The following is a 22593-nucleotide window of genomic DNA, read 5'->3' as shown; positions in this document are numbered from 1 at the left end:
CGGGAGTAGGGACAACCTGCCCTCGGGCGGGCAGCCTATGCGAAATTTCGGCGGTCAGATATCTGGCCTCCCTCAACTTCTTGATGTCCTCCTCCGTGACAGAAGAAGGCATCCACCGGCCTTGAAGGCTGGATCCGGACATGATTGAAGGTCCGAAGCACCTGACCTGAGCTTTGGATGTTAGAACTCGAGGCGGGGGAAGGAGTCGATTGAGCACGGGAGGGAAAAAAGAAAAAAGCCTCGTCCCTTTATAAAGGGGATGAGTATCAGGCGTCCTCCTCGTGGCCGTTCGAGACTTACATAAGATCTAGGAGTCATACCAACAGGCACGGTTGGGTTACCCACGTTTGTATTGATGAGGATCCCGTAATAAGGGGAACACGATCTCTGCTTTGACAAGACGTGTCAAGAAACCGCCTCGCGTTATGTGCGGGGCTGGTTAAAGAAAAACGGTTCAAATAATTACCGGGCCGTGGCATGATGTCATGCTGCCAAAACGTGTCAGCAGATTAGATTTGTGGAAATATTATTCTCTCTACGGTGGTATGTGAAACTTATTTTGCAGGGTCGGACAATATTCTTGTATTCAAACTCTTCCGTGATGTATTCGGGGGAGGAACCCGCCTTGCAATGTCGAAGACAACACTGCGCGTCGGACTCATCGTTATTGAAGTCTGGTTCAGGGGCTACTGAGGGAGTCCTGGATTAGGAGGTCTCCGGACAGCCGGACTATATCCTTTGGCCGGACTATTGGACTATGAAGATGCAAGATCGAAGACTTCGTCCCGTGTCCGGATGAGACTCTACTTGGCGTGGAAGGCAAGCTAGGCAATACGGATATGCATATCTCCTCCTTTGTAACCGACCTTGTATAACCCTAGCCTCCTCCGGTGTCTATAAACCGGAGGGTTTTAGTCCGTAGGACAACAGACAATCATACCATAGGCTAACTTCTAGGGTTTAGCCTCTTCGATCTCGTGGTAGATCAACTCTTGTACTACTCATATTATCAAGAATAATCAAGTAGGACGTAGGGTTTTTACCTCCATCAAGAAGGCCCGAACATGGATAAAACATCGTGTCCCCTGCCTCCTGTTACCATCCGCCTTAGACGCATAGTTCGGGACCCCCTATCCGAGATCCGCCGGTTTTGACACTGACAGAGAGATAATATTAACGTTGACATTTTTCATCACAGATTGCCTCTCTCTTTTTTTGCGAGGGACAGATTTGTCTCTCTCTCGTGTAGCGCCTCAACTCTTCTAGCCATGACCGATCATCAATGAGTTTAGTGGGTGGCTGACATCAAATTTGCAGCGCATAGCTTCTCTTATGTGGCTTTCAAACATGTTCGTCGGCGCTATAATGTAGCGTCCCATGTCTTACTAAATCTTGTATGAACTCAAGAGCCAGATTTTGTATACTCTTTGCATTGGTGTTGCTTGAAAAAAATAAGATGCCGACGTTCTAAGGCTGGTTATAATGCTAGTATCATAACTATTATCATGCATGTCAACTACTAGACAATTTTGATGAGATGTCACAGAATTAAATGAAGAAAGAGAAGGTTGAGTATCATATCATGATAATAAATGTTATGCTACTATATGTCATGCATGATGATAAATAAAATATTACATGATACTAATATATGATACTATACATTAGGGAGGTATAATATCATGCACTAGTATCATATGCATATGCATGATACGAGTATATGATAATCCCGTTACAACCAGCCTAAAAACGCGAAACCAAGAGAGCGAGGGCCCGAGGCCCCCGAAACCTTCCCCTGGTCCCCACGCCCGCGCGAGCGCTACCTCTCTCGCCGCCTGCGCCGCCGCCTTCTCCCCCCAAGCTTCGGCTCCAGCAAGATAGCCCGGCCGATTCTCGCAGCCCCCCAAAAGCCGGCACGCCGACGGCCTTCGTCCTCTAGCGCCGGCGCGTCGCCGCGATCCCCGCCGGCACGGGCGCCTATTCCCCCCTTGCTCCTGCTCCCCGCTCGCGCCGCCGTTGCCGCGCGCCTCCATGAACTTCTCCGACGACTGGCGCTTCCTCTTCCCCGTCTCCTCCGTGTTCAACCCGCCGTCCCTCGCCCCGCCGGACGCCTCCCACGGGCCCCTCTTCTTCACCCCTCTCCCGCCGCCCGTCCCGCTCCTCTCCCTCCCCTTCCCCTTCCCTCCGCCCCTGCACGCCTCCACCACCGGCGACCTCCGCCACGCCCTCCGCTACTTCATCGCCTCCACCTCCTTCCTCCCCTACTCCGATCTCAAGTCCCTCTCGGGACCCCTCCTCGCCGCGCCGTCGCCGCCGTTCCCACCACCTTCCAATCTTCTCGCCGTCCTCCCCTCCCGCTCCTCAAGCTCTCTCGTCCTCTTTTTCCCGTACGGCGAGAATGCGGAGAAGATTGCTTTCGCTCTTGTGAACTCCCCCGTTGCGAGCTCTGCGCCCGTTTCGCCCTTCGTTCAGAGGGATGGGTTCAAGCACCCTGGGCACCGCATACAGCAGCTTGCTGCTATTCCTGCCCAGTCGTCCTGGTCATCGGAGCCGGATGACAGCTGTGTCGAGGGTTTCCTGCTTGCTGCGACATTGTACACAGTGAGTTGGTTCAGGGTCGAGTCACGCGATTCGGGTTCCCCGGTGCTTGTACCGGTGGCCAAGCAGGGGTTTGATGCTGCTGTCGTGCACGCGTGCTGGAGCAGGCATTTTCCGTCACAATGTGCGGTGCTGCTGGAGAGTGGGGAGTTGTGTTGGTTTGATCTGAATACACGACTTGGAGGAAAGACGAGCGTTGGTTTTGGCAGCAATGGTGAAGACTGGGGGGACTGGCTGAGCTGTGCGTATGGAGCGCAACCGTGGATGGTGATCGTCGCAAGCACAAAAGCCGTCCTTTTGGTTGATTTGAGCTTTGCATATCATGGTGACAAATACGCCGTGGAAAACGAGCCACACAAGTTTCAGTACAAGGTTCTAGCAAAAATTGGGTTGCCAGGGTTGTTTGAAACTGAGCCTTTTGACAGGACTGAGCATTATATTGCATTCTGCAAGGCTGGGTTCGATGATTCCCATATATCAGTAGTGACAGAGCGTCACTTGATTCTCCTTGATGTGACAAAGCCGTTGGAACCTGTGTTGGCTTGGCAGCATGGGCTTGAGAACCCAAATCATGTTGCCATGTTTCGGCTATCTGAATTGAGACCTTCCAAGGAATATGATTGGGCTTCAAATTCAGGTTTTGCCATTTTGGTTGGTTCGTTCTGGAATGGGGAGTTCAGTTTGTTCTGTTACGGGCCTAAGGAGCAAGGTTGTCTAGATAATTCTCATTTATACGCTTGGGATATTCCTTCGAGGCTTTCTCTGACAGGTCAGCATTGTGGCTGCAGCAATGGAATCATGAAAGAGATATTCTCAACGCCTATTTCAGTATATGATGGGTATGCTTCCCAACACCGCGCTAAGTCCATTGTTGGCTACTATGTGCTTCCAGATGACCTCTCAATATCGGAGCCAACATCTGCCAGCTTTGCCTTGATCCGGCTAACAGCACTGGGGAAGTTGGAAATGCAACAGTATCGTGCATCTCGAGGTCTGCATGATGAAATTGACACCCCATGTGATGAATCAGAACATGCATCCATGGATAGTAGTTCATCCATTTTGATTGACACTCAAGGTGAAAATGTCTCCACCAAATATCGATTCTTGAAGTTGCATTTCCTATATGAACATCTGAAGGGCAATCTATGCAGTGCGTTGGCGAAGCATGGTACTAGTGTTAACGGAGACAGAGATCAAATTATTATTAGTGAAGATGTGTTGGCATTTGCAGAGGATAACTCTAGATCCAGCTCGTTGCCAGTTTCAGATTTCCTATGTAATGCTAGCATCCCCATGAATGTTTTCGAAATTGCATGTCAGAGCATATTGAACAGTCTACCTTCAAATATTCTTCATGTCTCCCTTTCTAAATACAAGGACATGCTAAAATGCGATACAAAAGAAGGCTTAGTAGAATATTTAAAAGTTCCTAGCTGTTCGCCACACAATGAACTTCGGCCTTTCCTGTTAGCGAAACCATCAAGCACATGTGAGAAGGTGACTAGCAAAGCGGTATCTCAAAATGCTCTTGTTGGGCCAGTGCTCCCTGTGCATGTCCTACTTGCAATGGAAGAGATGAACAGGGGCATAGACAGCTCTTCGGAAAGAGAAACTGCAGAAACTGACTTAGTACGCCATCGATGTAGTGAGGTGCTTGAAGCCTTTGTTCCTGAAGTATCCATTGCTGAGTCCGACAACTTTGATGGATGGTTCTCCTCACAAAAGTTGAATGACAAGAAGTCATATCTTGTTTATGAGCCTCGGATTGAAAATAAGTTTACTCTTGATGAAACTGTTATAAAGAAGGAAAACGAAGAGCAAAATGCCGCTGATCGTACATCTTTTGAAACGTCTGCAGCACCATACAAGGATGAGAACTTCATGACATTTGTCTGTGGAAAAGCTGGAACTCTTGATTCTGGGCCTGAACAAACCACATCTGATTTGTTTGATTTCACCCCAGTGAGGATGGATTTTGCTTCCGCAGATCTAGACATTCAACCTGCCGAGGAAGAAGTGTACAGATGCTTGAAGAAACAATTTTTAAGATGGCAAAATAATTTCAAGCCATACCAAGATTTTTGTAACTCATATAAAATACAAAAGCCATCATAATGGCCTGCAGTGCTCCATTCAGTTGTAGCAGGTATTGTACATTTCCATGTGATGACATGCAAATTTTTTGAGAAAAGGACAGACTAGTACTCCCTCCGTCCCAAAATTCTTGTCTTAGATTTGTCTAGATACGGGTGTATCTAATACTAAAATGTGACTTGATACATTCGTACTTAGACAAATCTAAGACAAGAATTTTGGGACGGAGGGAGTAATATATACGCTCTCAGGTACTTGGCCTGTTATAGACATACAGTGCTGTTTGCGTATTGCAAACACTTCTTGGGAGTAAGATGCAGTGGGCGGCGCTGTAAATTATGAAGGGGTAGGATTCGAATAACTTGGTTTAAAATAGTATACTATTTTGTTAAACTTTCTGCCATGTTATTTTTGACAATGTGCATGTTAAGATACAATTTTGTAACTGACAAGGATTGCAATAGACCTCCTTTTCAATTACAGTTTTAACTTCACTTTGACTGTTAGCACAACTCATGTGACCCTGAGAAAATTTGCAGCCATCACTTTGTTCCTTTGGAGTTTGAACACATGCTTATATTCAGATACTGTGTAGCATTAACCAGGGCCATTTGGGCAAAGTTTTTTGGCTGAAATCTTAGTTTGCTATGGGCTGCAACAATAGTGGCGTGTTTGCCTGTTGAACTGTGCAGTGAAGTGTACATATTTTCTCTTGAGCAGGGACCATTGTATGTCATGATTCTGAAGCTTCATGCTGATGGATGAAAGCAAATCCAGTCACACGATGGCCTCGTGATTAATGGTATTTATGTTGTACTTTCGCATTGGGAATGCATGTTTGAGACTGTACTGCTTATATTCAGATACTGTGTAGCATTAACCAGGGCCGTAGTTAACCTGTTCTATTTTCAGTGCTCAAACATTTTCTTTTGTTTTTTACAGCACCTATTATATTGACAGGATTTGCCACCACTTGATGTTAAGCATTGGTGCATTTAACGGGAATTTCACGCACTTGATGTTAAGCATTGGTGCGCCATTTATAGACCGTGGTAATTACTGTACCCTTTCTGTACCATGCTCTAAGCATTTTGGATGCCTTATGTGATTAACTGCCCTTGTAGTATATCATGTCCCACATGGTAATTGAAATAGAAGAAATAGTAACACCATGCCCAAGTATAGTTATTTAAACTGAAACCGTGTACCATTCTGAAGTGATTTTATCCACTCAATATCGCCAGACATCTTGAGTGACAGAAGTTTTTCATTGGATTGAGTGCCCCAAAATTGTTGATTTCTATATTGCTGCGGCTGCATTCACTTTGGCCTTTTTCAGTTGTGATTCACACTTTCTAATGGTAAAGGGTAGTAAGAAAAACTAAAATAATTAGTGTGAGAAAAGAACTCGTGTTGTTAATTTAGAGGTCCTTCTCAAAGCATGGTAGTTTTGCATGTATGTATATATATGCATCTCCAAATCCTTGTTGTGGAAGTGCCAAAACACGTTACTAAAGCAGAAAAAAAATTCGGATGGTTCAAAATTGCAGGTAGCAAGGCAGCAAGAGTCCAAGCCATATTGGGGCATTACATAGGCGACAAGGAGGGAGTGTGATTGCATCAAAAGTTCAACATTTTGCTGAGTGACAACTACGAGCATTAGCGCGGGCGTTCTTTTCTTTTCTTCTTCTTTGTTGAGAGAAATCGTGTGGCAGTTGTAACCTAACCAGATACGTGCACTCATAAAAAAAAACTGTCTCACACGAGTTTTTCTTCATTTCAGTTGAGCCAAAACCTGCCATTTGGGCAAAGTTTTTTGGCTGAAATCTTAGTTTGCTATGGGCTGCAACGATAGTGGCGTGTTTGCCTGTTGAACTGTGCAGTGAAGTGTACATATTTTCTCTTGAGCAGGGACCATTGTATGTCATGATTCTGAAGCTTCATGCTGATGGATGAAAGCAAATCCAGTCACACGATGGCCTCGTGATTAATGGTATTTATGTTGTACTTTCGCATTGGGAATGCATGTTTGAGACTGTACTGCATCATGCAGACGGTCATTGTACAGAATACAGTTAGAACACTCAAATTTTGTTCTCTCTGCACTGTAAAACAACAGTTAACAAGTAGAAAATCCTTTTTGTTTATGCTATGCTAGTGAACTGCCAATCACCATGGCTTCTGATCTGGGTGTAGAGCTGTTTATGTCTTCTCTCTTTTTTCATCACTTGTTGAACAATGAAGAAATTGTATTCATCTCCAAACATTCAGGCCATACAAGAAATTCAAATAATTGTAGTTCACAACAATAACATTTGCAAAATTGCGAGAGCGTAATGAAATGGGGTACATAATCTTTAACATCTAGAACACAAGCAACTTTATTCAAGTTGTTCCTGAGAGCTCTACAGATCCCCCTAAACAGACCACTGGAATAAGGAGCACAAAAAGAACAACACGGGGAGTTGAATGGACCACGATCAAGAGACTGGCATGCACTCTCATTGACCAGCTCAGGCCTTAGGGTTGCGGGATGACGAAACTTTCTGGTCTACAGGGTTGCCGCTTCCAACCAAGTCTCTATAGCGTTGCTCCCAGTCATCCAGCTTCCCGTTCGAAATGTCAGAATGAATAGCCCTTCGGATTCCTTTTACCACAAAAAAGTACTGAAGAAGAGCATGAAGGATTAATCAGAAAGTTATGTTTATATACAAAGATATGCCAAGTTTATGCTGTGAATTTTACTATTATTATCATGTGGAGAAGCTAACCTGCACGGCAAGGATGAGAGGTATGTACTTCTTCCAGCGATTGTTGGGATTTGGACCGTCGATTAACTTCTGATCAACATGAATGGACTTGCTCCCATTTGAGACAACGATAGTAATTTCTTTCATCAAGTTTGGAATCCATGGAGTTCCATCAGGAAGAATCTGCACAGTTATATGACATCCTCAATTAAAAATCAAGCAGCTAGGCAGAAGCAAATGCAAGTCAAATACAGTGTGAAACCTACAAACCTTCGCCCCATTCTCATTAGTCTTGCACCTTCCACTGTTCTCTGCCAAAGCTATTGGCAAGGGAAAATCCTAAAAGAAACAGAACATAGTGCTTTTCGTTAGAACTAATATTCATATCACATACACTGAAGACAAAGGCCCCATAAGTACGACCGTTTATCTACAGTCTCTATCATATACTGACAAATCTAATTGAGATGTTATGAAGTAGCTCGTAATGACAAGGTTCGGTTTCATAATGTACCAGCACATGGTAGCACTTGAAGCTACAGAGAAGCTCAAGAAATTGATCATGCAGAAAAGGATCAAGATCAAACCGAAAGAGGATGGAGAAGAGACGGTTTTTCATATAATAGCTAGTATTCATTCTAGGCACCCAGGGCGAAGAGCGCCAAAAAATATCAACCGAAACAACTTGGAAGTATTTCCGCAGAAATATGTTCATGAGAAGCAGCAGGACTGTAGTTTAGGCAGAGGAAGCTTCACAAAATCTCAAAGAAGTTGACAGTGTGCTGATACTCCATTAAATAAGATGGAAATGATTGCATAGCAAGTGAATATGTACATTACCGCATATTCTCGTTTGCCGATTCCTGCACCAGAACGGATATATCGCAGAAGCGACTCTGATCTTCTTGCAAGGAAATCATTATAGTCAATTCCATCAGGAGGAGACAGCTGGGCATGGGTCAATACAACCAATGTTCTTCTCCAAATGGCCTTCCCTAATGAATTAGTAATGGCTCTTATAACTTGTTCATCCAATGTATCCATTCTATATGTATCCAAGCGATCGACGTACAGGAGGACATCAATAGTCTTCTCCAGAAGAAACCTGCAATACCATTGATAACATTTAAGAAACAAGCATAGCAATAAATATTATGATATACAGATTGTATGACAACAGTGGGCAATTATAAAAGCAGCACAAACTTTTCTATAGATGCCAATTCAGTACTGCAATCTCAACAACCTTTGCTGTGATTACAACTGCTAAAAAATAAAATATGGTTCTCCAGAAAGGGAAAATTAATCCAAGGCAAAATTGAGAAAGTTGAGACAAATATGATAAATAAGCACACGCCCCATTGCATTTTAACCTCGTTAGTATGCAAAAAAATTAAAGTCCAAGGGGAAACCCCAATTATGATATCCAAATTGATAGGTCAATTGTGCAGATGCACCCACTACAGTGTAAGGTAACTCAACCACTATGTATCACATCAAGCGCTTAAGGTGGGGTGACCACCAGCTGACTACTATACACCATTGCCAGCATAAAATTAACATATATGCATAGACTATTAGAGTTGAGCGCTTTTAGAGAAATAATGGACTTTAATAGAATATATAAATTACGGTCCTGTATGCTACATTAGGAACAGGATTATCACAAATCACAAAATTATTAAACCAGTAATGATTTAACGACAGCAACAGAAAAGATGGGGCAGCTCTGTTCAGGAACACAAGATTTATGTATAAACAGAAATGCAGATGTCTCTTCTTTTATTTTTATTTATGTACTTAAACTCTACATCTCTACCCATGCAGACCAATGGAAGAAATTGATATGTTGATGTAGAACCCAAGCATTCACCATCTTTTAAGTACACCCTCTGTAAACTAATATAAGAGCGTTTAGATCACTAAATTAGTGATCTAAAGTCTAAACGCTCTTATATTAGTTTACGGAGGGAGTACATACTAGCAATATGCTACTTCAGATCAATGTGATTGCTATGCACAACAAACTGATTGACCTAGAATCTAGTCCTATATTGACCACCATGGGAAAAAAGACTCGTAAAGTCTAGATACCATCCCAGGATCAGCATTTGAGCAATGCAGTAATTCATACTGAAGGAATTTTCGAAATGTGTGAGCAAAATGATCTTGCCAGTTGACAAAACAAATAAAACATCAAATTCAGAGCAACATGATGAAATAATCTACTCATGTCCCTAAGTCAAAAATGACAATCCTCATCCAAAGCCCTATATTACAAGTCACAGTATCTACAATCAATTGCTAACTTGCAAACAAGCATGGTTACCACCCAACATGGACATACCTCTTTATGATTTCGACAGCCTGCTCATTGATATACCCACCTTCAATGAGCCCAGGAGTGTCGATAATGTTCAAGGTGAATCCTGCCCTGGTGCGGGAGCACATCATTGGCCTCAGACCCTCAGACTGCATAGAAACAACATACGACAACGCACTCACGTGAGTAACCCACAAAGAGGCACAAACAGAGACAGGGCCAGGAAGAAGTGAGACCTGGAACGCACTGACGTTCGCGACCCTCTCCCCGACAATGGAGTTGACAGTGGATGACTTCCCCACACCGCCCTTCCCCATCACCAGAATCGTCAATGTGCTCACATTCTAACATCACAACATAAGCAAAACATACAATTTGCCATCAGTTCGTCACAACTCACAATCACAGACACAATTAGAACCTAGCCATGGATAATTTAATCAGCTGGTCCAGGCAAGGGGCGTTAAATAGGCGTGCAATACCTCCTCCTTGAGCTTGCCGAGGAGCTCGTGCAGCTTGGTCTGGGTGGCCGCCGGGAACTGCTGCAGACCAACCCACTCACGGGGTATCGGCGCCGCCATCACTGCCCGTTCCTCCTTTCCCCTGACACACGAACGCGCCGACACAAATCAGAAACATTAACCCAAATTGGTCAAGGCGCGCGGCGGCGGCGGCGGCGGCGGCTGCGGCGAGAGTGCGCGGCCGGACTGAGCTGGTAGGTGGAGGGGATGCTTACCGGGCGATACGGAGGCCGACGGGGCGGGCGGTTAAACCCTAGACTCGGCGGAGGTGCTCGGAGACGGGGAGGAGGACTCGGCGGAGGGGGTTTATGAGAAGGGAGGAGATAAGGAGAGAGATGGAGATGGGGACTCTCTCCTTCTTCTGTTTTGTTCATCTTTTCTTTTGGGGTCTTTTTTGCCTTTTTGCTTTTCTCTGTGGACTAACGGGCTGGGCCTGGGGCGCTTGTTCTTTGGGCTGGTTTTATGTAGGCCTACGAGAAAAGTAATTTCCTCTCGACAAATAAAAAAGTAATTATCCCTGAATAATGCAATTTTTGGATGGATAGAACCCTTATTCCTTAAAATTTTACAGTTTTGTTAAATCTAAGAGTGTCTCATGTCTAAGTTGACACGCTGATTATGGAGAAGGTTTTGCTGCGAATGGGGTTTAGACCCAACTGGGTTGCACTGATTATGAAGTGTGTCAAATCTGTTAGGTACCAAATTCGTGTGAATAATACTTTGTCTGATTATTTTATTCCTTCCAGAGGACTCAGAAAGGGGGACCCGATCTCACCATATTTATTCTTGCTCTCTGCTGAGGGTCTCTCTAGTCTGATTGTGCATGAAGAGGAGACTGGTAATTTGATTAGAGTTCGGGTGTGCCGAGACGCCCCCTCATTTACACACCTACTGTTCGCCGATGACTCCCTGATCCTTATGAGGGCGGATGCTGCTAATGCGAATAGTCTTAGGAGAGCATTAGATGACTATTGTGTTGCCTCCGGGTAGCTGGTGAGTGACGCTAAACCGAGTATCTTTTTCAGCCCTTGTACCCCAGTGGAAACTCGTGTGGAGATATGCACATCTCTAAACATTTTAGTGGAGGCAATCACGGACAAATATTTGGGGCGGCCACCAATTGTGGGAATTGACAATTCAGATTGTTTTCAGCACCTAATTGAGTCCTTAGCAGAATCAGGGGATGGAAGGACAAGTTGTTATCTATGGGTGGTAGGGAGGTTTTGTTGAAGGCAGTGATTCATGGCATTCCGTCATATGCTATGTCAGTCTTTAAACTACCCAAACAGGTTTGCAACAGTATCACCGCTGCTATGTCTAAATATTGGTGGGGCGATGATGATCTTAAAAAACATATGCGCTGATTTGCATGGTGGAAAATATGTGTCCTGGAAGAGAGGGGAGGTATGGCACTTCTAGCTAAACAATGTTGGAGACTTTTGGCTGAACCAAAATCACTTTGTGCTAGAGTTTTGAAAGCCAAGTACTTCTCTGATGGCGACCTTCTTAACTGCAATCTTAAGAAGGGTAGTTCTTACACATGGCAGGGTCCATGGAGTGGAATTCAAACTTTTAAAAAACGGCATATATCGAGGGTAGGGGACGGCTCTCCAATAAACATATGGGAGGATCCATGAATCCCAAGTAGTCCTACAAGGAGAGTAATGACACCGAGAGGCAATATTGTTATCACAAGAGTTTCTGAATTAATAGATGAAGAGAATAGAGTTTGGGATGAGCAGTTGCTTAATGAATTGTTTTGGCCTATTGATGTGCAAAGTATTCTGAACATTCCCTTGGCCCTGGGAATGATGAGTGATTTTGTCTCTTGGCACGTCAATAAGAATGGTATTTTCTCTGTAAGGTCAGCTTATTATGAAGAATGGGAACACCAGCACGGACGAAAGTTGAGAATGACAAACTCAGTTCAATCCTCAAGTACTAGTCCTATTTGGAGAACCATTTGGAAATTATGTGTGCCTGCCAAGATAAAAATTCATGTGTGGAGAGCTTTACTTGGAGCTATCCCTTGCATGGGGGTTCTAGCTAACAGACATATGATTACTAGCTCGCAGTGTCCTCTCTGTACTGCTGATTGTGAAAGTATCAAACATGCCCTCTTCTTATGCCCTAGGGTTCCGGAAGTGTGGTGCATCCTGGGGCTGGGGAGATATGGTAATTGAAGTATGTGTTGCTGCAGATTGTGAAGGAGGCTCGGCGCTAGCTGATTTATTTTTATCCAGGAGCATTTTGCATCCTTCGATGTCAGGGGTCCAACGTAATGAACTAGTGGCCACTACTGTGTGGTACGTGTGGTGGGAACGACGTCGCTACGTTCATGAGGATCTCCTACAAGACCCAGCCAGATCAGCACAGGCCATTGCTGCATTAGCAAAGAATTTCATGAGAGCAAGAGAAAAGAAGGCGAGGATTAGGAGACATGGCTGGGAGAAGCCACCTGAAGGCACTGTGAAACTTAATATAGATGATGGTTTTGATCTGGATAGTGGCTCGAGGAGTACAGGGGCAATATTACGTGATGACATGGGAATTTTCATGGCTGCTTCATGCGGTGATATTTCCTTTGTGGAGGACGTGACGACGGCGGAAGCAAGGGCCCTGAGAGATGGGCTGCTGCTAGCAAATGACCTGGGATGCAACAAACTATACGTCGAAGCGAATTGCATGGAGGTGATTGAGGTTATGCAGAGCGGTGGGAACTCCCTCGGACCGACGGCGGCCATATTTGAAGAGTGCTCTTTCTTAGCTCGTAATTTTAGTTTTATAGTATTTAATCATTGTCCTAGGGAAGCCAATATGGCGGTAGATGTATTGGCTAGGAACTCGGAGACATCTCGAACTATTGTTTGGAAGACCGAGCCTACAGGGTTTCTAGTGAATGTTTTATCGAACAATGTATCCTTGTTTTCACATGAAATATAAACCGTCATGATGGCTTTTGATGACCCACAAGTATAGGGGATCTATCGTAGTCCTTTTGATAAGTAAGAGTGTCAAACCCAATGAGGAGCAGAAGGAAATGATAAGCGGTTTTCAGCAAGGTATTCTCTGCAAGCATTGAAATAATAGGTAACAGATAGTTTTGTGATAGGATAATTTGTAACGAGTAACAAGTAACAAAAGTAAATAAAGTGCAGCAAGGTGGCCCAATCCTTTTTGTAGCAAAGGACAAACCTGGACAAACTCTTATATGAGAAAAGCGCTCCCGAGGACACATGGGAATATCGTCAAGCTAGTTTTCATCACGTTCATATGATTCGTGTTCGGTACTTTGATAATTTGGTATGTGGGTGGACCGGTGCTTGGGTGATGTCCTTACTTGGACAAGCATCCCACTTATGATTAACCTCTATTGCAAGCATCCGCAATTACAACAAAAGTATTAAGATAAACCTAACCATAGCATGAAACATATGGATCCAAATCAGCCCCTTACGAAGCAACGCATAAACTAGGGTTTGAGCTTCTGTCACTCTAGCAACCCATCATCTACTTATTACTTCCCAATGCCTTCCTCTAGGCCCAAATAATGGTGAAGTGTCATGTAGTCGACGTTCACATAACACCACTAGAGGAGAGACAACATACATCTCCTCAAAATATCGAACGAATACCAAATTCACATGACTACTAATAGCAAGACTTCTCCCATGTCTTCGGAAACAAACGTAACTGCTCACAAAGCATATTCATCTTCATAATCAGAGGGGTGTTAATATGCATATAGGATCTGAACATATGATCTTCCAGCAAATAAACCAACTAGCATCAACTACAAGGAGTAATCAACACTACTAGCAACCCACAGGTACCAATCCCAGACTTGGAGACAAGAATTGGATACAAGAGATGAACTAGGGTTTGAGAGGAGATGGTGATGGTGAAGATCTTGATGGAGATTGACCCCCTCCCGATGAGATGATCGTTGGTGATGACGATGGCGATGATTTCCCCCTCCCAAAGGGAAGTTTCCCCGGCAGAACAGCTCCGCCAGAGCCCTAGATTGGTTCCGCCAAGGTTCCGCCTCGTGGCGGCGGAGTCTCGTCCGGAAAGATGGCTTATGATTTTTTCCTCATCGAAAGACTCCATATAGCAGAAGATGGTCATCGGAGGGCCACCAGGGGGGCCACGAGGTAGGGGGTCGCGCCTAGGGGGATAGGGCGCGCCCCCCACCCTCGTGGGCAGGGGGTGCCCCCCTGGTGAACTTCTTGCGCTTAGTATTTTTTATATATTCTGAAAATGACTTCCGTGAAGTTTCAGGACTTTTGGAGCTGTGTAGAATAGGTCTCTAATATTTGCTCCTTTTCCAGCCTAGAATCCCAGTTGCCGGCATTCTCCCTCTTTATGTAAAGTTGTAAACCTTGTAAAATAAGAGAGAATAGGCATAAGTATTGTGACATAATGTGTAATAACAGCCCATAATGCAATAAATATCGATATAAAAGCATGATGCAAAATGGACATATCAACTCCCCCAAGCTTAGACCTTGCTTGTCCTCAAGCGAAAGCCGAAATCAAAAAATATGTCCACATGTTTAGAGATAGAGGTGTCGATAAAAATAAAATACGGACATGAGGGCATCATGATCATTCTTAGAACATCAAGTTATATAATTCTTGTCATATGATCTCTTATGCTAGAGTAACAATTCAATCACAATTTCAAGTATGAATCATAAACTTCATTGAAAACTAACAAACTATAATCGCGATCATTGGAGCAATTGCAATTTATCATAACATAGGAAAGAGTCAATATAAGAGCTTTTCAGCAAGTCCACATACTCAACTATCATATAGTCTTTCACAATTGCTAACACTCACGCAATACTTATGGGTATGGAGTTTTAATCGGACACAGAGAAAGATAGGGGCTTATAGTTTTGCCTCCCAATGTTTTACCTCAAGGTTAATGTCAACAATAATAGTTCATGAAAACTCACATCCAATTAGCCATATATACCAGGATCTTTCCAACATGTTGTGCTTGCCAAAAGATAAAATTTAAAAAAGGAAGGGTGAAGATCACCATGACTCTTATGCAAGGTAGGAGATAAAAGTAAAATATAGGCCCTTCGCAGAGGGAAGCAGAGGTTGTCATGCGCTTTTATGGTTGGATGCACAAAATCTTCATGTGAAAGAATGTCACTTTATATTGCCACTTGTGATATGGACCTTTATTATGCAGTCTGTCGCTTTTATTTCTTCCATATCACACGATCGTATAAAGCTTATTTTCTCCCACACTAATAAGTCATACATATTTAGAGGGCAATTTTTATTGCTTGCACCGATGACAACTTACTTGGAGGATCTTACTCAATCCATAGGTAGGTATGGTGGACTCTCATGGCAAAACTGATTTAAGGGTGTTTGGAAGCACAAGTAGTATCTCTACTTGGTGCAAAGAATTGGCTAGCATGAGAGGGAAAGGCAAGCTCAATCATGTTAGATGATCCATGAAAATATAATTTATCTCAGATGTAAGAAAACATAATCCATTACGTTGTCTCCCTAAACGTCAACTCTTTAGCATGTCATAGTTTAATGAGTGCTCACAATCATAAAAGATGTCCAAGATAGTATATTTATATGTGAAGACCTCTCTTTCTTTATTACTTCCTATTAATTGCAACGGTGACCAAAACTATGTTTGTCAACTCTCAACAACTTTTATTCATCGTACTTTTTATATGTGTGTTCATTACTCTCAATAAGATCCATATGATCTCTTTGTTTCTTTTTATTCTTTTCTCTTTTCTTTTATTCGCTCAAGGATCATAGCAAAATAATCAAGCCCTTGACTCAACACTAATCTTTATTATATATAGCTCACGGACTCGATTACATAGAAGGATCATAAAGCAAAACTCACAACTAGATCATACTAAGAACCTTTATTCTAGTAGATCAAAATATTATCAAAAGGATCGAACTAAGAAAAGCGGTAAAGATAAAAGTGATGGTGATACGATACCGGGGCACTCCCCCAAGCTTGGCAGTTGCTAAGGGGAGTGCCCATACCCGTGTGATTATGTCTCCTTTGTTGGTGAAGAAGGTGGAGGTGATGATGGATAGTCGCACATCGAGCGTAAGAGGTCCTCCAACTTGCGGATAATGCCCTTGAGTGCAACGATATGCTCCTGCAAAAAAATATTTTCATGTGTGAGATACTTGTTTTGTATACGAGCTAACTCAATCATCTTGAAAGCTTCGATCTCAGTTGGGGTAAGAAGATTGTGATCAAGTTGAAGGCTATCTTCTGCTACAGGAGCTTGATCCTCCGTGGCCTTCTTGATCCCTTCATCCTTGTTGATCTCCATGGGTTCTTCCCTCTTCAGCTCTATCTTCATTAGCCAAGCATCATTGTCACCATTGTTGGAGGAGGGGGATGACATGATGCCTGGCCTTGACAAACCTGACAGGAAGCAGCTCGAAACAAGAACAAAGGATAATTGTGTGATACGGGAGTCAAAACCTCTGGGAGATCATATAATGATTTTTTACCGACCAAAATACTAACGTGTAAGAAAACGGAGTCCGGAGAGCACATGAGGTGTCCACGAGGTAGGGGGGCGCGCCCTCCACCCTCGTGGAGCCCTCGTGTCCTTCCCGGACTGCTTCTTATTTTTCTATTTTTCTAAATATTCCAAAACGGAAGAAAATTGCCATTAGAACTGTTTTGGAGTCGGTTTACTTACCGTACCACATACCTATTCCTTTTCAGAGTCTGAAACGTTCTGGAAAGTGTCCCTTATGTATTCCTCCGGGGTTACGGTTTCAATAACATTGGTTTCAACATTTATAGGATTACCTGAGATATAATGTTTAATTCTTTGACCATTCACCACCTTCGGATTTGTGCCTTCGAAGTTGTTGATTTTTATGGCACCGGAACGATAGACCTCCTCGATAACGTAAGGACCTTCCCATTTAGAGAGAAGTTTTCCTGCAAAAAATCTTAAACGAGAGTTGTATAATAATACATAATCACCTACATTAAACTCACGCTTTTGTATTCTTTTGTCATGCCATCTTTTGACTTTTTCTTTAAACAACTTGGCATTCTCGTAGGCTTGGGTTCTCCATTCATCAAATGAGCTAATGTCAAATAACCTCTTCTCACAGGCAAGTTTGAAATCATAGTTGAGCTCTTTAATAGCCCAATAAGCCTTATGTTCTAGTTTGAGAGGTAAGTAGTATGATTTTCCATAAACCATTTTATACGGGGACATACCCATAGGATTTTTATATGCAGTTCTATAAGCCCATAATGCATCATCAAGTTTCTTGGACCAATTCTTTCTAGATCTATTAACAGTCTTTTGCAAAATTAATTTGAGTTCTCTATTACTCAATTCTACTTGACCATTAGACTGTGGGTGATAAGGAGAGGCAATTCTATGATTAACGTCATATTTAGCAAGCATTTTAGAGAAAGCACCATGAATAAAATGTGAACCACCATCAGTCATTAAATATCTAGGGACTCCAAACCTTGGAAAAATAACTTCCTTAAGCATCTTAATAGAGGTGTTATGATCAGCACTACTAGTTGGAATAGCTTCTACCCACTTAGTAACGTAATCAACAGCAACTAAAATATGTGTGTAACCGTTAGAGGTAGGAAAAGGTCCCATATAATCAAAGCCCCAAACATCAAATGGTTCAATAACAAGTGAATAATTCATAGGCATTTCTTGACGTCTACTAATATTACCAATTCTTTGACATTCATCACAAGATACAACAAACTTACGGGCATCCTTGAAGAGAGTAGGCCAATAAAAACCGGATTACAATACCTTATGTGCAGTTCTATCTCCAGCATGGTGTCTATCAGATTTCGGGTTTCGGCAGACCCTTGAGGTTCGAACACTGGGGTGCGTGCGGAGATCTCTCCCCTACCGATCTATGTCCAATCTCCTCGCGTGATCTAAGCTGGAAACAACAAACAACACAAGGGACACAAGGTTTATACTGGTTCGGGCCAGCGTTGTGGTGTAATACCTTACTCCAGTGTGTGGTGTGGTGGATTGCCTCAAGGGCTGATGATGAATAGTACAAGGGAAGAACAGCCTCGCGAGGGGTGTTCTTGAGCTGGTGTGATGAACTGCTTGGGTGAGTTCAGTCGCCTTTCTCTCTCTCTGCTAGGGCTCGATTAGATCTCTAGATGTCTCTGCTCTCTCCGTCCTTTTCTCTCCATGTCCCTCTTCCACTCTACGGTGGCTAGCTCTATTTATAGAGGCCCTGGGCCTCTCCCCAAATAATGAGCGGGAAGGGCGCCAACAATTGGTCATTTTGAAGGGGAACATCTAGTACAAGTTATCCTAACCAAAGGTGGTCTTCGGCTGCCAAAAGCACTGGTGATGACGCCGTCTTGGGCTCCACGGTGACCTCCGTCCTGCCGCTCTGTTGGTCTTGGTCTCGTCGCACCGGAATGGTAACCTTTGCCCGATGCCTTGGCCTGTGCTTGCCCCCTTTGCACCAAAGGGAAACAAGGACACTGCGCAGGCCGGCGCCCGCCTGGCGCCCGCCTGGTCTCGATCGTCATGGCTTGCGTCACGGGCTCCTCGCGAGGTACCCCTGCCTTGATCTCTCCGCCTCCTCGCGAGCCTGCCTGATGAGGCTGCCTCTGAGGAAGCTTTCTGTCGTCCACCCCGCGAGGCTTGGCCCCTCGCGAGGGTCTTGAGCTTGAGCTGATGAAGATGGGTCGCGCTGGGCCCCCACTTGAGCCACGCCGCAGGCCGCAGGTAGGCAAGTCTGGGGACCCCGTTCCCATAACACCGACAGTAGCCCCCGGGCCCAAGGCGCGCCCAGGCTTGGCCTGGCAGGGAAGTGAAGGGGCAAGCGCGAAGCGCCACGGGCCCCAACAGCCTGCGGTCTTGGGCGCCGCGTGGCGATTGATTGGACGTGGGCGTCTGCGCTTCCCCACGACGCCTCGGCGGCCGCACGACTTGACAAGTCCCTGCATGCAAAGAGACCGGTCATGATTACCTGCGATCGTGGTGCTCGGCGGTTGGCCTCCTCCGGCTATAAGTACGGGGTTGCGTGAGCCCCTTCAGCCCATCCCTTCTTGCTGCTCCTTTTCTTCTTCTTGGCTACTCGCTGTTCCCATGGCTCCAAAGAGATTTTTGGCCACGGAGAAAGGAAAGGCCCGCCAGGCAGGGCTTGACTCCCCCCCGACCAAGCACGGCCGAGGCCGCCCTCGCAAATATTCCACGGTCCCCGTAGTGGCCTCCCGCGGACATGGAGGCGGTTCCCTACGCAGTGGTGAGCGCCCGGCCGCCGATGGGGGGCACGTCGTGGCTGCGCCCCCCTAGGCCACGCTTTCGCTCTGCGGAGGTGCTGCCGGAGTTCGTCGTGTGGTCAGCGGACCCAACCAGCACCTGGCTCCAGCTCCCCCATTTCTTCGTAGGTGATCTGCCGGCCAGCGCCCGGTGCGGCTTCTGGCTCTAGGCAGACGACTGCTGCAGCAAGGCCTCCTGGGCTTCGCTGGAGGTCTCCGTTTCTGGGAATGGGGCCCTGACCCGCGGTTGGCAAACGTTTGCCCGCGCATGTGGCCTGGGCCGGTGGTGCACCCTGCACTTCAAGTTCGATGGCGACGCCGCCCTCTACGTGAGGGTGTTCGGGGAAGACAGTCGCCGTGCTGGGTGCTTCCCCGAAGACGACGACCGCGACCGCCTGCCCAGCCCTGGTACTGACCAGGATGAAGACGGCGACAGGCGTACAGGCGGCGGTGCTCGGGGTTCGCTGAGCTTCGGCGACTCCCTCTCAGGCAGCAGCTCCTCCAGCGGTGGCCGCGACCAGCCCCCGCACCGTCGCGCCCGCCTGGGTGAAGGTAGCGGGTCAGCCCGCCGACGCGCCCCGGCGAAGCGAGAGGAGGGATCCGCCTGAGCCCCAGGAGCAGCTCGAACCTTCTCCGTGGGTTGGTGCAGGATGAATTGCGCCCATTTTGTTTTCCTTCTTTTCCTGCGCAGAAATAGAAGGTAGTATAGGGCCCTGCGGGGGCGTGTTAGAATTGCTGCTGTTAACCATCGTGCTGCTTCCGCTATTTCTGCGCTGTGTTCCCGCGCCGTGCACCCATGTGCGGGAATTACTTTAGCTCGGTGGGGCTTGACGCGGTCCTCGCCTCCCGAGGCCGTGGCCTCGCCGTGCGCTTTGTGCCCTGCAAGGATCAGTAGGAGGGGTAATTTTTGGTCTTGGTTGTGGGGGCGATCGGCCCAGATCCTGCGCTCGTGTCGCGATGCCCGTGAGGCACGGACTGGGAGGGGTGCTCCCACAGAGGACTCGGACAGGAAAGCTCCAAACGATCGGGACAGAAAACACTCACGAGGGCGCCCGCGAACCTCCCTCGCGAGACTTGTGCGAGAGAAAACGAGGCAAGCGAGTGGAAAAGACAAAGAGTCACAAGCCAGGAACGTCAACAGCTTCAATAAAACTTCAAACGGGAATAAGCAAGCCAACTGCAGAAAGCAAATAAAAAGGTCGTGTCCGGCACCTATTCTAGTCTTCGACGTCTTCTCACTAGCGTGGAGCTAAGTGCTACCACTAGGCATGGGTGGGAGCCCCCGAGGCCCGAGGGCGGCACTCCGGAGACTCCGGGGCGTGTACAGCCCCACTCATTATTACGTGAGAGTGTCACGGGAGGTGAGCTTCACAGGCATTGGCCTTCTTCACAGGCACCGGGCCTTTCCCGAAATGCAGCATCTTGACAGGCATTTGCCTTCTTCACAGGCACCGGGCCTTTCCCAAAACACGACAGCTTCACAGGCATTTGCCTTCTTCACAGGCACCGGGCCTTTCCCAAAACACGGCAACTTCACAGGCATTTGCCTTCTTCACAGGCACTCGGCCTTTCCCAAAACACGGCAGCTTCACAGGCATTTGCCTTCTTCACAGGCACCGGGCCTTTCCCAAAACACGGCAGCTTCACAGGCATTTGCCTTCTTCATAGGCACCGGGCCTTTCCTAGGTGCTAGGCCTCGCTCAGGGATAGAACCTCAGGAGATGTTGAATGGTCCACGCGTTCTGGATGGGTACCCCCTCCGTGGTCTCCAAGCGCGCGGAGCCAGGCCTGGAGACATGAAAAACCTTGAATGGGCCCTCCCACATGGGAGAGAGTTTGTGCAGCCCCTCCCTGGAGAGAACCCGTCTGAGTACGAGATCCCCTACCTCAAGAGTTCTGGGGCGGATGTTGCGGCAATGGTATCATCGCAGCGCCTGTTGATACCTTGCCGCTCGCAGCGCGACTTCTCGGCGGCGTTCCTCCCCCAGCACGAGATCCATCCCCCGCATGGCGTCCTGCTGCGTCTCGTCAAACGCCAGGACCTGTGCGGAGCGACGTCTGACCTCGTGAGGGAGAACAGCCTCTGCTCCGTAGACGAGGAAGAACGGGATCTCGCCAGTCGGCTTGGTCGCAGTTGTGCGGATTGACCACATCATGGACTGGAGCTCGTCGTACCAGCCCCTGCCATAGGCCTCACTACAAAAAAAATACACTTCCGTGATGATACGTGTTTGTCACAGTAGGTCGCTTTTTTGTCATGCATGTACATCCATGACAAATTTATGACAGAATCAAGATAGTCATACCTGTGCTGTTGTAGAAGTGTTCCATGATATTACCAAAATTATCATCACGGAAGTGTCCACTTCCATGACAATAAATCGTGCGTCACAGAAGTGCTTTCGTCAAGGGTGACCGACACGTGGCATCCACCGTAATGGAACGCAGTTAAGCTATCGGGTTGGGTTTTGGATCCGATAACCCGTTAACAACCCCGACCAATGGGGATTTTCCATGTGTAAAATCATCATTGGCTAGAGGAAACACGAGTCGGCTCATCATTGGGACAGATGTCATCCACTCACTGGACAGAAGGCGCCTATGATACGTCGACACGTGGCACGACCCAACAGTGGCCCATTCCTGTGAAAAGGCCGGCCCATTTGACTTGGTCAAAAGCTGGCGGGCCGGCCCATGGAAAGCCTGTTAACGGCCTGTTCACATATAGCCCATTTATAGCCCGCTAACCCAAGGCCCGTTACGCCCTATCCGAGTTAGGCCCAATAGCGTCATCTGGGCCGTCTAATAGATTCCAGTCCGTTTTCACTTCTGGCCCATGTATAGCCCATGACGTCTTTCGGCCCATATGAGGCCCTTTGTAACTCTTGGCCCATTAGCGGCCCGTGCTGAAACTGGCCCGTAATGAACAGTGTATCACTTTACACCCATTAACGGCCCGTGGTGAAACTGGCCCGTAATGAACAGTGTATCACT

At 46.2% G+C, this 22593-nt stretch overlaps 2 protein-coding genes across 8 annotated transcripts; one reads left to right on the top strand and one right to left on the bottom strand.

Annotated features, from left to right (window-relative positions):
- The first annotated feature begins 1750 nt into the window (after positions 1-1750).
- Positions 1751-6798, top strand: LOC123085211 (uncharacterized). 7 transcript variants are annotated; one of them, XR_006439606.1, is made up of 5 exons: positions 1751-4747; positions 4947-5041; positions 5416-5497; positions 5656-5747; positions 6246-6798. XR_006439606.1 is itself a non-coding variant. In XM_044506827.1 (2 exons), the coding sequence occupies exon 1, from the start codon at positions 2032-2034 to the stop codon at positions 4714-4716; it is 2685 nt and encodes an 894-aa protein (XP_044362762.1). In that variant the 5' UTR covers positions 1751-2031; the 3' UTR covers positions 4717-4747; positions 4947-5392. The 7 variants fall into 7 exon arrangements, 1 of the variants encoding a protein (XP_044362762.1); XR_006439604.1 differs by having other exon boundaries at positions 5638-5747; XR_006439605.1 differs by having other exon boundaries at positions 4894-5041; positions 5638-5747.
- Positions 6799-6926: 128 nt separating this feature from the next.
- On the bottom strand, positions 6927-10661 carry LOC123085212 (translocase of chloroplast 34, chloroplastic). The gene is made up of 8 exons (XM_044506828.1): positions 10505-10661; positions 10251-10371; positions 10005-10112; positions 9793-9917; positions 8286-8550; positions 7716-7784; positions 7467-7628; positions 6927-7361 (listed from the first exon to the last, which is right to left on the bottom strand). The coding sequence occupies exons 2-8, from the start codon at positions 10347-10349 to the stop codon at positions 7209-7211; spliced, it is 981 nt and encodes a 326-aa protein (XP_044362763.1). The 5' UTR covers positions 10350-10371; positions 10505-10661; the 3' UTR covers positions 6927-7208.
- Between the last annotated feature and the right edge of the window lie 11932 nt (positions 10662-22593).

Source organism: Triticum aestivum, chromosome 4A (genome assembly GCF_018294505.1).
Source record: "Triticum aestivum cultivar Chinese Spring chromosome 4A, IWGSC CS RefSeq v2.1, whole genome shotgun sequence".
NCBI classification, from domain to species: Eukaryota; Viridiplantae; Streptophyta; class Magnoliopsida; order Poales; family Poaceae; genus Triticum; species Triticum aestivum.
This window is presented reverse-complemented; position numbering and strand designations above follow the sequence as displayed.